We start from the raw sequence: 12,120 nt of genomic DNA, 5'->3' as shown, positions 1-12,120 counted from the left end.
CCGGCGACACATGGCCGCCCAGCTCCAGGTTGAGCTGTTGTTCATCAACTTAACTGTAGAGGGCAGTGTCTCTGGCCCTCATGTGGGATCTGAACCGGGACCCTGATGTTCAGAGCTGGCGTCCCAAGCCAGTTCTTAACCAACGCGCCACTCGGCTGGCCCAAGAACTACTATTTAGTGAGCACTTTCTACGGGGTAGGCACTGTTCTAAGTACCTTACACACATTATCACATTTAATTCATCAGCAAACCTTTGATGGTGGGTATAATTCCTATTCCTTTTTTGTAAACAAGAAAACTGAGGCACAGAGAGGTTAAAGTTTTTGGTCAATGGCTTGTTTGCAAATCACAGAAACCAACCTGGGTTAGCTAAAGCAATAAAATACTTTTGTGGAAGGCTCCTGAGTAGTTCACCAATTCCACAGAAAGGGAAGTGGCCAGGCCTGGGACACAGACAGGAACCAAGGGAGGCTCAGCCCAAACCAGGACCAGTGAAGAGTCCAGGCGGGACGCACTGATGCCAGCCCTGGCTCTGTGTGTCGGTAGTCGCTCCTGCCGTCATGTGACAGTGGATATTGTTGTCACTAGCAAGATAAATTCTCCACTGTGTCTGCTTCTTTGTGTCAGTCGCTTCAGAGTCAAAATTCCAGGAGGGGCACCTGCTTAGCCAAACCCAGTGGAGGCTTTAACTAGGCCCTGGCTGCCACGGGGCAGGGGCAGGTGTCTGGCCTGTGGCTTGTGTCGCGGGAGAACTTCCCATCAAGATGCCTCCTGTGACCGATTCTCTAGACTCATGAAGGGGGTTCGATAGATGCTGGGCAGCCCAAACACTTGCAAATGTCCATCCCCCCTCTCTTCTTTCACCACTAGGGTGAAGAAACAGGGGCCCTCCCAGTCTTATTCACTGTTGTAACCCCAGAGCCTAGAAAAGTACATGGAAGGCGCATAATAGATGCTGCACTGGTCCGACTACATGTGCCGTGTTGTGTTCAGGTGTGGACCTAACACTTCAAGATACATCTGAGGAAGGCGCAGATTGTTTTTTTGTGGAACTAGGGAAGTGGATGGAAGAGCTCATCTACATGAGGAAGAACTTTCTAAGGATTGAGGCTGCCCATGAATAAACTGGCCCGATCTGTGACACAGACATAGTGTTTGAGCAGAGTTGGACAATCGTCTCATAGGATGTTGTAGAGGGAATTCTTATAGTGGTGTGGGTGGGGGGGTTGGGGCTGGAGGAGTTGGTGGTCAAATAAGGGGTATACGGTCTGCTACTTCCTTTGTTGCTGGTTTTAGAAGAGCAGATGCTCTTAGATAGTATTAACTGGCCTGCCATGTGGCTTGTTACCATAATACTGATGGTTAAGCCACTAGAGATGGATCTGGTCCCGGGCTGGCATCTAACCACATTGTTTGGGTACACACACCCTTTGGGTACAAGTTTGGGCTGTATGTTAGTTTATTTAAATGCCTACATAGATAGCTATTCTCAGATAGGTAGCCTATTATTGAAAGGTAACATTTTGGAATCACACAGACCTGGGTCAAAATCTACTGTTCCTTGTGCAACATACTTTTAAACCCTTTGGTTTTCGATTGCTTCATCTGTAACGTAGGGATAATAATGCCTTCCAGAATTATTGGGGACTTGGCAATACTGAAGGTAGAATGCCTGGCATGTTCAGTAAATGGTATCTATTATTCTTCTACTTTTTTGTTAGCGCCTTCTTCCCTCACCTTCATTAGTTTAGTTATCAGCATTTTCCTTGGCAATAGGTTTTTACTAAATGAAAACTATTTGAATGTTGTAACAACCAGGCAAATTTCAAAACTTGGCCCCACCCCCTACCAGATGAATGACTCGGTACAGGTCACTTAACCTTTGTGCCTCACTTTCTCTGTCTCTAAAATATGAATAATAATAGTACTGAAACGTATTGTGAGGATTAATTGAGAAAATACACTTAGCTCTTGACCCAGTTCGTGGCACAGTAAGCCCTCCTTAAATGTTATTAATTATTTTTCAGAAAGGGTGAAACAGAGTTTGGAGCAGGACGCATGGGTCACCTTGCCAGTTTTGTGAACATGGGCCTCTCTGGCGCCTGGTTGCCTCCTTGTAAAATGAGATGCGGATTAGATGACCTCAAATATTCTTTCCTGCTCTAACGCACGCCTGTCAAGTGCTGGGTCAGGTGTGGTGACCTGGCGCGTTTGATCCTGAGCTGTCCACGTTGCAGGTTGTTGGAGGAAGAGTCTTCCAAGAGGGCTGAACTGGAGAAGTGGCACTTGGAGCAGCAGCAGGCCATCCAGACAACCGAAGCGGAGAAGCAGGAGTTGGAGAATCAACGAGTTATGAAGGAACAGGCACTTCAGGAAGCCATGGAACAGCTGGAGCAGTTGGAGTTAGAGCGGAGACAGGCGCTCGAGCAGTATGAGGTAAGCGCACCCCTGCAAACGCATGCGTTTAAATGTTAAAGAACAAACATTTTTTAATAACAAAACATTTGCATAGCTGTGAGAAGCCGCAGTAAGAATTTTGTTCAGCTGTAAGTAAGAAGGAAGAAGTTTTTATAGGTGATGAGACATATCACTCAGAGTCCAGTCAGGAGACAGAAACCACACAGTAATTCAAACAGGGGAAGTTTAATATAAACAAGTTAACTATAATGGGATTACCCACAAAGGGGTAAAGAAAACTCTGAGAACACAGGAATGGCAGATGCAGGAAGCAGCCACTGCCTCTAGGACGGAGGCAGAGCATCCAGGAAGCAACATCTGGAAGAGGGTCCCCTGAAGCCCCGTGCTGTGATCCAGACCTCCGTGGGGAGGGCACGGCCTTGGCCCACTGAATGGCAGATAAGATCACCTGGGTGCTGTGCCAGCAGAGCTTGCTGGGAAGCTGCCCACAGGGAGGTGCCACTAAAACTCACCGGGGTGAGCACCGTGGGTGTCCCATGTGCCACAGGAGCTGCTAGAAGAGCACAGTGGAACATGGAAGCAAAGCCCCTTCCTCCTCCAGTGTCCCTTCAGCACCCTCTACTGACATAGCTTAAATGGTGCCAGCTGGTGAGGGAGAATTAAGTGTCATAAGCAGGATAATGAAGGGTGGATTTGGAGCCGAGAGCCAGTAAGCCATAACTGGCACACAGGATTTTATATTCCTCTATAATTAGGGTGGATTAGGTCCTCTGTGGGACCTTACGTAGGTTACTTAACCACTCTGAATCCTAGTTTCCACGCCTATAAAATGGGATTGATAATAGTTCCTGCCTCTTAGAGTAGTTGTGAGGGTTTAATGAGATAATCCACAAGCATACAGTAAGTGTCCAATCTTTGTCACGTGGCTCTTAAGCCACCAGTGTCTTTGCATGATCCAAGATCTCTTTTTGTTCCAGGGAGTTAAAAAGAAGCTAGAGATGGCAACTAACAAGACCAAGAGCTGGAAGGACAAAGTAGCCCACCACGAAGGGCTGATTCGGCTGATAGAACCAGGTAGCCCACCCTTGGAAGTAATCATACTCGTATATTTATTCAGTTTTTCTGTTTTATTTTGTGTATTTGAATTGTGCGAAGAAACTTCTTTAGCCTAAATATACAGAAACCCAAGCTGTTTAGGGTAAGTTTCTCCTGACTGACTTGGCCTCTAACAGATAAGAAGGCCAGGTAATCGCCTTTGTGTACATCTTCTGGTTGTTCTGGCTGGTATGACATTTATGGATGCTCCTCAGAGAAGAGACGAAGTAGGAGAGCTGCTGTTTTGTCTGTGGAAAAATGATAATGCTCTTTGAAGAATATATACTTGCTATATTTAAAGCATTGTTTGTCTTTTAGGTTCAAAAAACCCTCATCTGATCACTAACTGGGGCCCTGCAGCTTTCACCCAGGCAGAACTTGAAGAGAGAGAGAAGAACTGGAAAGGAAAAAAGACCACGGAGTGACAGCGGTCGCATCAGTTCTGTAGATTCCAAGTGTAGCTGGAAAGCTTTACGCTCAAGACAGAAGGGACTGGCTTTGCTGCTTCTAACTCTTCTTCCTTCAACACTCCTATTGGGTCAATATACCAAGGAAGCCTTATTTATCTCCCTGCAAATAAAGGCTTACCAGAAAAGAAAAAGAAAAAAAACAGTCAGCATTGTCAAGTTCTTTTTTTTTTTTTTTTTTTTAGTTGAGCCATCCTGCCATCTGTTGGCAGCTCAGTGGCAACTCAGCTTGGGCTGGGCATCGAACCGCTGTTGCTCAGAGCTCGCACTCTTGAGCGAGCTCTTGACCAACTGAGCCACTCGGCTGGCCCACTAAAGTTCTTAATAGACTCTTTCTTTGAAAACTTCAGCTTCTGAAAATTCCTTTTTAGCTCTCAGATTCTTGTCGGAACAAGGTCGTGTGCAAACAGTGCACTCGGCGCTGTCATCCTCAGTGTTTGGAGGGGAGTGGGGGTTGATGCTCAGGTTCACTGGATAATCAGAACCTCTGAGGACTGGGGTCAGTCACTTCCTTTGGCTGCATGTTTCCTTCTCTGAGTACCTGTTTCTAAACTGGATGGCCCAGTCTACTTGCCCTTGCGTGCCGGTTCCCATGGAATGCCTTTGGCCATTGCTGCTCTGATAGAGAAGTCACTGCACATGGACCTTGCCTCGACTAAGTGGTTATAGCCCATATATGTGGCTGTGCAGAAGGTTTCTATTTAATGCAGTGTTACTGATTTACATCCTGGCTTCAGTGTCACTATCTAGGAGGCAGGAATCCTTTTAAACAATGCTTTGGCTAAGATAGATATAGTAAGTTCTCACTTAACATCATCGATAGGTTCTGCGACTTTAAGCGAAATGATGTATAGCACAAAACCAATGTTTCCCATAGGCAAATTCATATAAACAAGAGTTAAGTTCCTACGGCATCTTATCAATGTTATAACAAAACGACGTTGAATGAAATGGTTATTCGAGGACCTGCTTTACTTAATGAATCAAAGCACAAAGATGAACTAAGTAAATCCCATTTGGAATGCTATTTTTATACTTACTGATTTCCTCCTAAGATTTAAAATGGTTTCAGCTGGGGCCGTCCAAATGGCTCAGTTGGTTAAGAGCACGAGCTCTGAGCAACTGGGTTGCCGGTTTGATTCCCACGTGGGCCAGTGAGCTGCGCCCGAGCTGAGCTGCCTCTGAGCTGCCACCAGGCAGCTGGATGGCTCAGCTGGTGAGAGCACGTGCTCCTAACAACAAGGTTGCCGGTTTGACTCCCACATGGGATGGTGGGCTATGCCCACCTGCAACTAAGATTGAACACAGCACCTTGAGCCGAGCTGCCCTGAGCTGCCGACGGGCGGCCGGATGGCGACTGGACTTGGAACTGAGCTAGCGATGCCCTCCACAACTAAGATTGAAGGACAACAACTTGGCTGTTCCCCTTCCTCAATTCCCCAACACTGTTCCCCTTCCCCAATTCCCCAGTAAAATCTTAAAAAAAAAAAAGATTAAAAAAAATAATAATAAATAAGTAAATAAATAAAATGGTTTCAGCTGTTAAAGTGCTGACGGACCCCTTGGTTTTACTTTTGTGGTTACTGTACAGAAAATTGTGGGAATGCTTGTCACAATCAGGCCTTTTACTTCATAGACGGGGAGGGATACGATCATTTATAGGAATTATATATGAAAAAAATTTTAAAAATGTATTTTTACGATGTGACGCATTGAGAAGGAACAAAATATTTATAATTTTCAAACATTCTTACCTAAATATTGTACAATGTAATATGCTGAACATTCTTAATTTTTTGCTAATTTTCTAAGATATATTAAAAATGTTTTGTACTTTTTTTTTTTTTTTTGGTAAAATGGACTCAGTAAGAAAATAAAAAAAATACCAGAACAACACACATTTAAAGCTGTTTGATTTAACAAAACAGTTGGGTGAAGTTTGTGTATGTGTGCATATTTTCATATAATGTGATGGACTTGGTTTAGGGACGCTTCCTGAAAACACTGGGTTTGGACCCCCAAACCAATGCCATTATGAAGTTAGCTATAGCCTCCTGTTTGGTGTTTTAGTCACTAATGTGGGAAACCATGGCTGATGTGTCAGCTCACAAGCGGGAACTTACAGAGATGATTTTCTCATTGTTGCTGTGACCTCCAACTCCTCTTTGTTCTGCTTTCCCAAATTCATTTTATGCCTTTTAGTTTTTCTTTCAGTTTTACCAGAGTAAACAGTGTGGGGTTTTTTTGTTTTGATTTTACATGGTTGCCAAGATTAAAACACCTCTTGTGGACAAAGGAGGCCACTCAGTCCAGCTTGTGTCCTGGAACGCTGATCTTCCCCTTCTAGAGAGGGGAGAGCACATTGGTTGGCGCTTTTGAAAACTGTTCTTTCTTCACCACAGTGGTTCTCAACCAGGGATGATATTGCCCTTCAGGGGACATTTGACAATGTCTGGAGACATTTTTGGTTGTCACAAAACCGGGAGTGTTACTGGCATGTAGCGGGTAGAGGCCAGGGATGCTGCTCAAACAGCCTGGCTCCTGGTTACAAAGACTCATCTGGCCTAGAGGGTGAATAGCGCCAAGCTTGCAAAAACCTGCTCTGCAGAAAGGCAAGTTCCATTCTCCAGAACACAATAGGCTTTTGAAGTCAGGTTTCCCTTTAAGGAGTCCCAGGAGTTGTGAATGGGGCGCACCTGGAAGGGAGAGGCTGTTTTCTTCGTGAGTGGGCAGGGAGCAGCGGATGGAACTTTGGCACGCCCCGTGGCGGGGGTGGGGGGGGGGCGGTGTTGTGCTTTGGAAACTGTAAATGCCCTTTCAACATGGACCCGAAGGGAATTGTTTTGGATATGTTTGAAAGTCTTTCTGGGAGGCAGGTTGCTGAGGCATGAAGTGTGAGACCTTGATTTCTTTCCTTGAGTAGCTATAAACACAGGCAGGGTCTGTCAGAACCATTCAGCAGCTGGTGAGGGACAAGTGCTCAGATTTATCGCCCAGCTGGTGACGTACCTTGTTGAACACTAGTGCCTGTTCTACTTGGCACAGCCTCCCTTGTACTTTCAGGGTAGTGCCAGCAGGACACAGCTGCCCTAGTGGAGTGAGGATAAGTTAAGGTCATGCCACGTGGAAGTGGAGAAGAAGCACTGGGCTTTCACCAGTTCCTCCTAAGTGTTCAAATTTTATTGAAAAGATCAGTTTGGGAATAGTTTGAGGAATGTCTGTTTCTTTCCCCTCTTCCTCTCGATTCCCTTCTTTATATACCCATTTTGAGACTTATGAAAGTCTCAACTCTGGGAAGCTATTTGGTAGTATCTACTAAAGCTAAAGACGACACCTACCCTCAGGGCCAGCAGTTCCCCTCCCAGGAGAATGAGGCACGTGTCCACCAAAGACCCTACAAGATGTTCACAGCAGCTTCGTTTAGAATGGCCCCAAACCAGACGCAACCCAAATGCCCATCAGTAGAGACGAGATCGATGAATTGTGCTATAGTCAGATAAGGCTCCTACACTAATGTATCACTGAGAGATGCAACAATGTTGATGAATCTCAGACATATTGAGCAAGGAAGCCAAACAGAACAATGATTCCATCTATATTAATTTCCAGAATCAGCAAAGCTAATTTGTGGATTTTGAGGTCAGAATTGTGGTTACCCAGGGGTGTGTACATGGGAGAGGGGGCGGGGGTGTTGACTGGAAAAGGGCACCAGTGAACCCTTTGGGTTGCTGGAAATGCGTAGGGGTTGCACAAGTGGCATGTATGGACTTTACACCCAAGATCGGTGCAGTTTATTACTCTTTGCAACCATAGTGCCTCTCGAACACTAGACTGGGTAGTCCCTAGAGGTCTGCCGGTCCAAGACCCTCACTCTGCAGAGAAGGACCCGGAAGTGGATGAGACAGGTCCACAATGGAACCCCTGACCCTCTTCTAGGATGCGAGTCATCACACCACCTGCCTCCTCTCGGGTCCTTGGAATACATTTGGATGTCAAACATTTTTATCTTGGTGTCTCTGTCCCCCATGACCCAGCTAGTCTGTGTCCATGCTCTCTCGTCCTATGCTCAGCTTCCACTGACTTGTGAGGCTGCTGAGTCTTTGGCCCTGGCTCATGGGTAAATTGTGGTGGACACAAAGTTCTAACCAGGGCTAGCCTCAGAGTCCTTTCCTGTCCCCACCACACTGCTTCTTAGGGTTGTGCGCCCACAGGAATGCAGGCCTTCCTGATTATGTCCACCTCCTCAATGATAGTCACGGGGTGCTGCTGAGACCAGCAGGACGTGAGGAGTGGTGAAGGAGGGAAGCTTTGTTTAGCAAACCCCCTACCGTTCAGCCCCCAGCCCAGCAGCCCGCCAGCTCCTCCCCATCTGAATCCCCCGTTTCCTGTCCCATGTCACCCTGCCTCTTCCCCTCAGCCAACACACTTTGCTTTAACTGGCAGCCCACACTGACTCTCTGAGAGCGGGCCTCCCTAGGCTCCACTTTCTACATTTTCCCTCCTCTGTTCTCAGGGTCCCTGCCCCTCCTGATGGTCAGCCAGGGCTGTCCTAAGCCAGCTTCCCTGGGAACATACCCTTCTGGTTTTGGGGTGCCAGGACTGCTGCCACCTCCACGCTCATCTGTCCCTCCACTCCCCTCAGAAGCTCAGGCCCAGCCCCCTCCTCTCATGTGAGAAAAGTAAACAGCATCACTGTCCAACGCTGCCAAACTGGACTCTCTTCCCAGTTGAGGGCGTTTGTGTCTGAAATATTTGTTTACAAGGAACACACAGGCTATTCAAGAAAGGTGTACAGGGAAGATTTCAACCCCGAGGCCCGAGGCCCTGTACTCCTCACGGCACTTTTAGCTGGAAGATAGCTAAAGGGATAGAGTGACTGGCGTTTTTTTTTTTTTTTCTTTTTTCTTTTTTAGAGTGGCTGCCCTCACAGCCTGAGATTATAAGTGGGCAGTGCTTGGCTTTCAAAAGTACTGAATTGGAAAGGAGGCTGATTTCAGAGGGACACAGACCTGGGTTCTATTCATGGTTCTGCCTTACTGAGTCACCTTGAGTGTGTCAGATTCAGCGTCTGCAATCTCTAAGGGAATACTGCACAGGTGATGTGTCCTCTCAGAGTGTCACATCTGGAGCACATGATGTCCATCTGTCCCTCGTTGGTGAAGGGATGGGTAACCTCAGGTTTCTCCACATTGCAGAGACACACTACCCCCGATGTTTCATCTTGGTGCATTTTCTTTAGAAAGTCATGTGGCGAGGGGCTTTCCATCTTGGCTGGGCCAGGCTACAAAATGGGGATTTTGCTGGGGGACTGGCAAGTTCTGAGAAATTCCCACAGGTGACTGAGGCAGGTCACCCATGTGAGGCGACTGGAGAGTTTGGGAAATACCCCGGATGCTCTTTTTACACTTGCACACGCAGGTGTCACTTCAGGGGTGTCCTGCAAAGGCAGGTAGGTATTTGACACATGTTTGAAGGGCTTAGTGAACAAATGACGACCTAGGGTGGGGGCTTCTGCCCAGCAAGGCTCCTATTTCCCAAGTCACACCAGCCCTTTGGAGGCCCAGCCAGGCCATGGAGTGGATCTCAAGGGCCTGTGACTGCTGCCGTCCAGTAGAGTCCCAAGGACTCCCAGCCTCTGCTTTTCCTTCAGGGATCCTGTGGCTTCCTTGGTGGCCATTACAGCTTTTCTACTGTGTGTGTGTGTGTGTGGGGCGGGTAAAAGGGAGGGGGGCAGAGCTGTTCACTCTACCTCTCCGGGCCTCAGCTGTGGCTTCCACGGCCACTTTTGATGTTCTTACTGATTCTGCATCAAGGCTCCTGACTGGCACTTCCACTCTGAACTTTCCTGAAAGCACGTCCAGAGCTCCTTAAGAGCAGGATGTCAGCTTCATAGCTGTATTACCAGCACAGGGCACCTAGTAGGTGCTCAGTAAATGCTGGCTTTTTAATGGCCCTTTCCTGAAACAAATCCCTGTCCTCAAATAAAATAATCCTCGATACAGTCCCTCCCCTCCCCCATTCCACCACGAGAGCGCCACAGAGAATCCGGAAACTCGCTTAAGAGTTTCTGGTCCGTTTGGAGTATTTACCCTACTCTATTCTAAAGCTGGGGACAATTTTCCTTTTTTCTTCTCAAATAAAGTTAATCCCAGCATATGTGAAGAATGGAGTATCAACCCCAAAGCCTCAAGTCCTACTACCCATTTTTCCCAGAGACTTCACGCAAACAGAGATACTAAAGCTTGGCAGAATTCCCTTGAGGATCAGGCCAATTAGGCCCCCATGTGATTGTTTTTTTTCCCTAAATTTTATTTTTCAATTACAGTTGACAGTCAATATCATTTTACATTAGTTTCAGTTTCAGGTGTACAGCATAATGGTTAGATATTTATACAATTTACAAAGTGATTTAAAAACAAATAACGTTTGTAGTTTAAAAAATTTTTTTTATCACACATACATACCCAGTGTGGAAAATGGAGAAAAAGCAGGTATGCAAAGAGAATAAAACACGTAGCTCTAACCCCACCCTTGACAGACAACCCCACCAGGATTGCACGGCAACCCCAGGCCCACATACCGGCTGCTTTGAAAGAGGAACACGCCCCCGCCCCCATGAAGGACAATCCCACCACCCAGCGTCTCCATGGCAGGTCGTCAATCCGCCCAGACCCAGGGCAGTGGCATGGTCACGTCTTAGAGGGAAAATGACCTTGTGCCGAAGCCCGCGCAGCCAGGGCGGGGGCCTGGGCGACGCGGCAGGCTGAGGGGCGAGGCCGGCGGGGGCCGCCAGGTGGCAGGCGTGCGCCACGACTCCCCACCGGCCCAGGCGCGCAGCCCGGCGCAGTGCTGTCCGTCTCGGGGCCGGATGGATCCGACCCTGCGGGGCGGGGTGCGCTGCCGTCTCTTCCCCCTCTCTCCTCAGGAAGGAGGCGGCTCCAGAGCGGCCAGGGAGGGGGCAGCGAGTCACAGCGGGGTCCTGCTGAGCGCTGAGGAGATCCACAGGCGCTAAGCCCTCCGGGAGCCAACGCTGCCCCATCTCATTTTATTTTCAAAAACACAGAAAGTTGGCGCTATTTTACAGATGAGGAAAGTGAGGCTCAGAGAGTGAGGCAATTGCCCAAGGGGACACAGGGAACGATGGCTGTGGGACAAATCCCATATGTCCTAACTCCAGGGCCTCTCCCAGCCATGTCTGGCATGTCCCACAGGCCAGCAAGTGCGGGCCTGCCTGGGAGCAAGCACCTGAGCGGAGAAGCTGCAGGCAGCCCCCTGTTCCTTTTCAGCCCATGAGGATTTCCTCTTGGAGGGTCGGCTGGCACCTTGAGGCATGTTGGTCATGATTCCCACCATCCCAGCCCCCCAGCTCCAGCCTGGGCCCTGCTTCTGTGAGCGCCTAGGACAGGGACAGCCCTCTCCCCGCCTCTGTCTTCTGTGGCCCTGCTCGGGGGCGGCGGGAATGAGAGTGGGTGAGGAGGAGGAGCTCCAACAAGCAGGAGCCTGTTTCCTGACTGGTTTGACCCCGGCTGTCCCTGTGGAGGCCTCAGCAAACAGAGCAAGGTCATCCAGGGCGAAATTCCAGCCTGAGCCCTGAGCAGTTACTTCAGTTTTTCTGATAAGGCTCAAGAAGGGACACAGAGTGTCCTCCCCACACCCACACCCTGTCAGCACCTTCACTCTTGTGAAGCCTCCGCTGCAGACAGCCTGCCTGGAGGAGACAAAGATAGACCCCGACAGATAAGGAGAGAGACAGCCAGGGAGAGAGAGGGCAAGGAACACAGAGAGAGAAGGTGGGGGAGGGGGACAGGCGGGGCCACAGCCCGGATGGACAGTGGGTCTGGAGCCCGGAGATCAGAAATGGTCCCTGGACTGTGCTTGCTAAGGCTACAGGTGGGCACAGATGTTGGAGAAAGATGCACCCATGGCTGAAACAGAAGGGTTTTTGTGTGTGTGTGTGGTAGAGAAATGGATTGGGCTGGCAGCTCTGTACCTCTGGGCCTGGTTCTTGATTTGTGTCAACCTGGGACTGATGGATCAGGGTGATGGAGGAGTCAATGTGGGGCGTGGCCTCTGAGCCTCCAGGAGGCCGGGTGGGGGAGGTTGAGAGGGGACACCCTAGACCTGTGGTGGAGGGGTTGGG

General features: G+C 48.6%; 1 protein-coding gene across 1 annotated transcript in view; it reads left to right on the top strand.

Annotated features, from left to right (window-relative positions):
- SWAP70 (switching B cell complex subunit SWAP70) overlaps nt 1-4,171 on the top strand; it is an 84,884-nt gene extending 80,713 nt beyond the window's left edge. The window contains exons 10-12 of the mRNA XM_019656256.1: nt 2,238-2,436; nt 3,396-3,492; nt 3,832-4,171. Coding sequence (XP_019511801.1) covers nt 2,238-2,436; nt 3,396-3,492; nt 3,832-3,938 — 403 coding nt within the window. The 3' untranslated portion in view covers nt 3,939-4,171. The remainder of the gene's footprint in view (nt 1-2,237; nt 2,437-3,395; nt 3,493-3,831) is intronic.
- Nucleotides 4,172-12,120: the final 7,949 nt, after the last annotated feature.

Source organism: Hipposideros armiger, unplaced genomic scaffold (assembly GCF_001890085.2).
Source record: "Hipposideros armiger isolate ML-2016 unplaced genomic scaffold, ASM189008v1 scaffold_256, whole genome shotgun sequence".
In the NCBI taxonomy this organism is placed as follows: Eukaryota; Metazoa; Chordata; class Mammalia; order Chiroptera; family Hipposideridae; genus Hipposideros; species Hipposideros armiger.
Note: the sequence above shows the minus strand (reverse complement) of the source record. Positions and strands in the feature narration are given on the sequence as shown.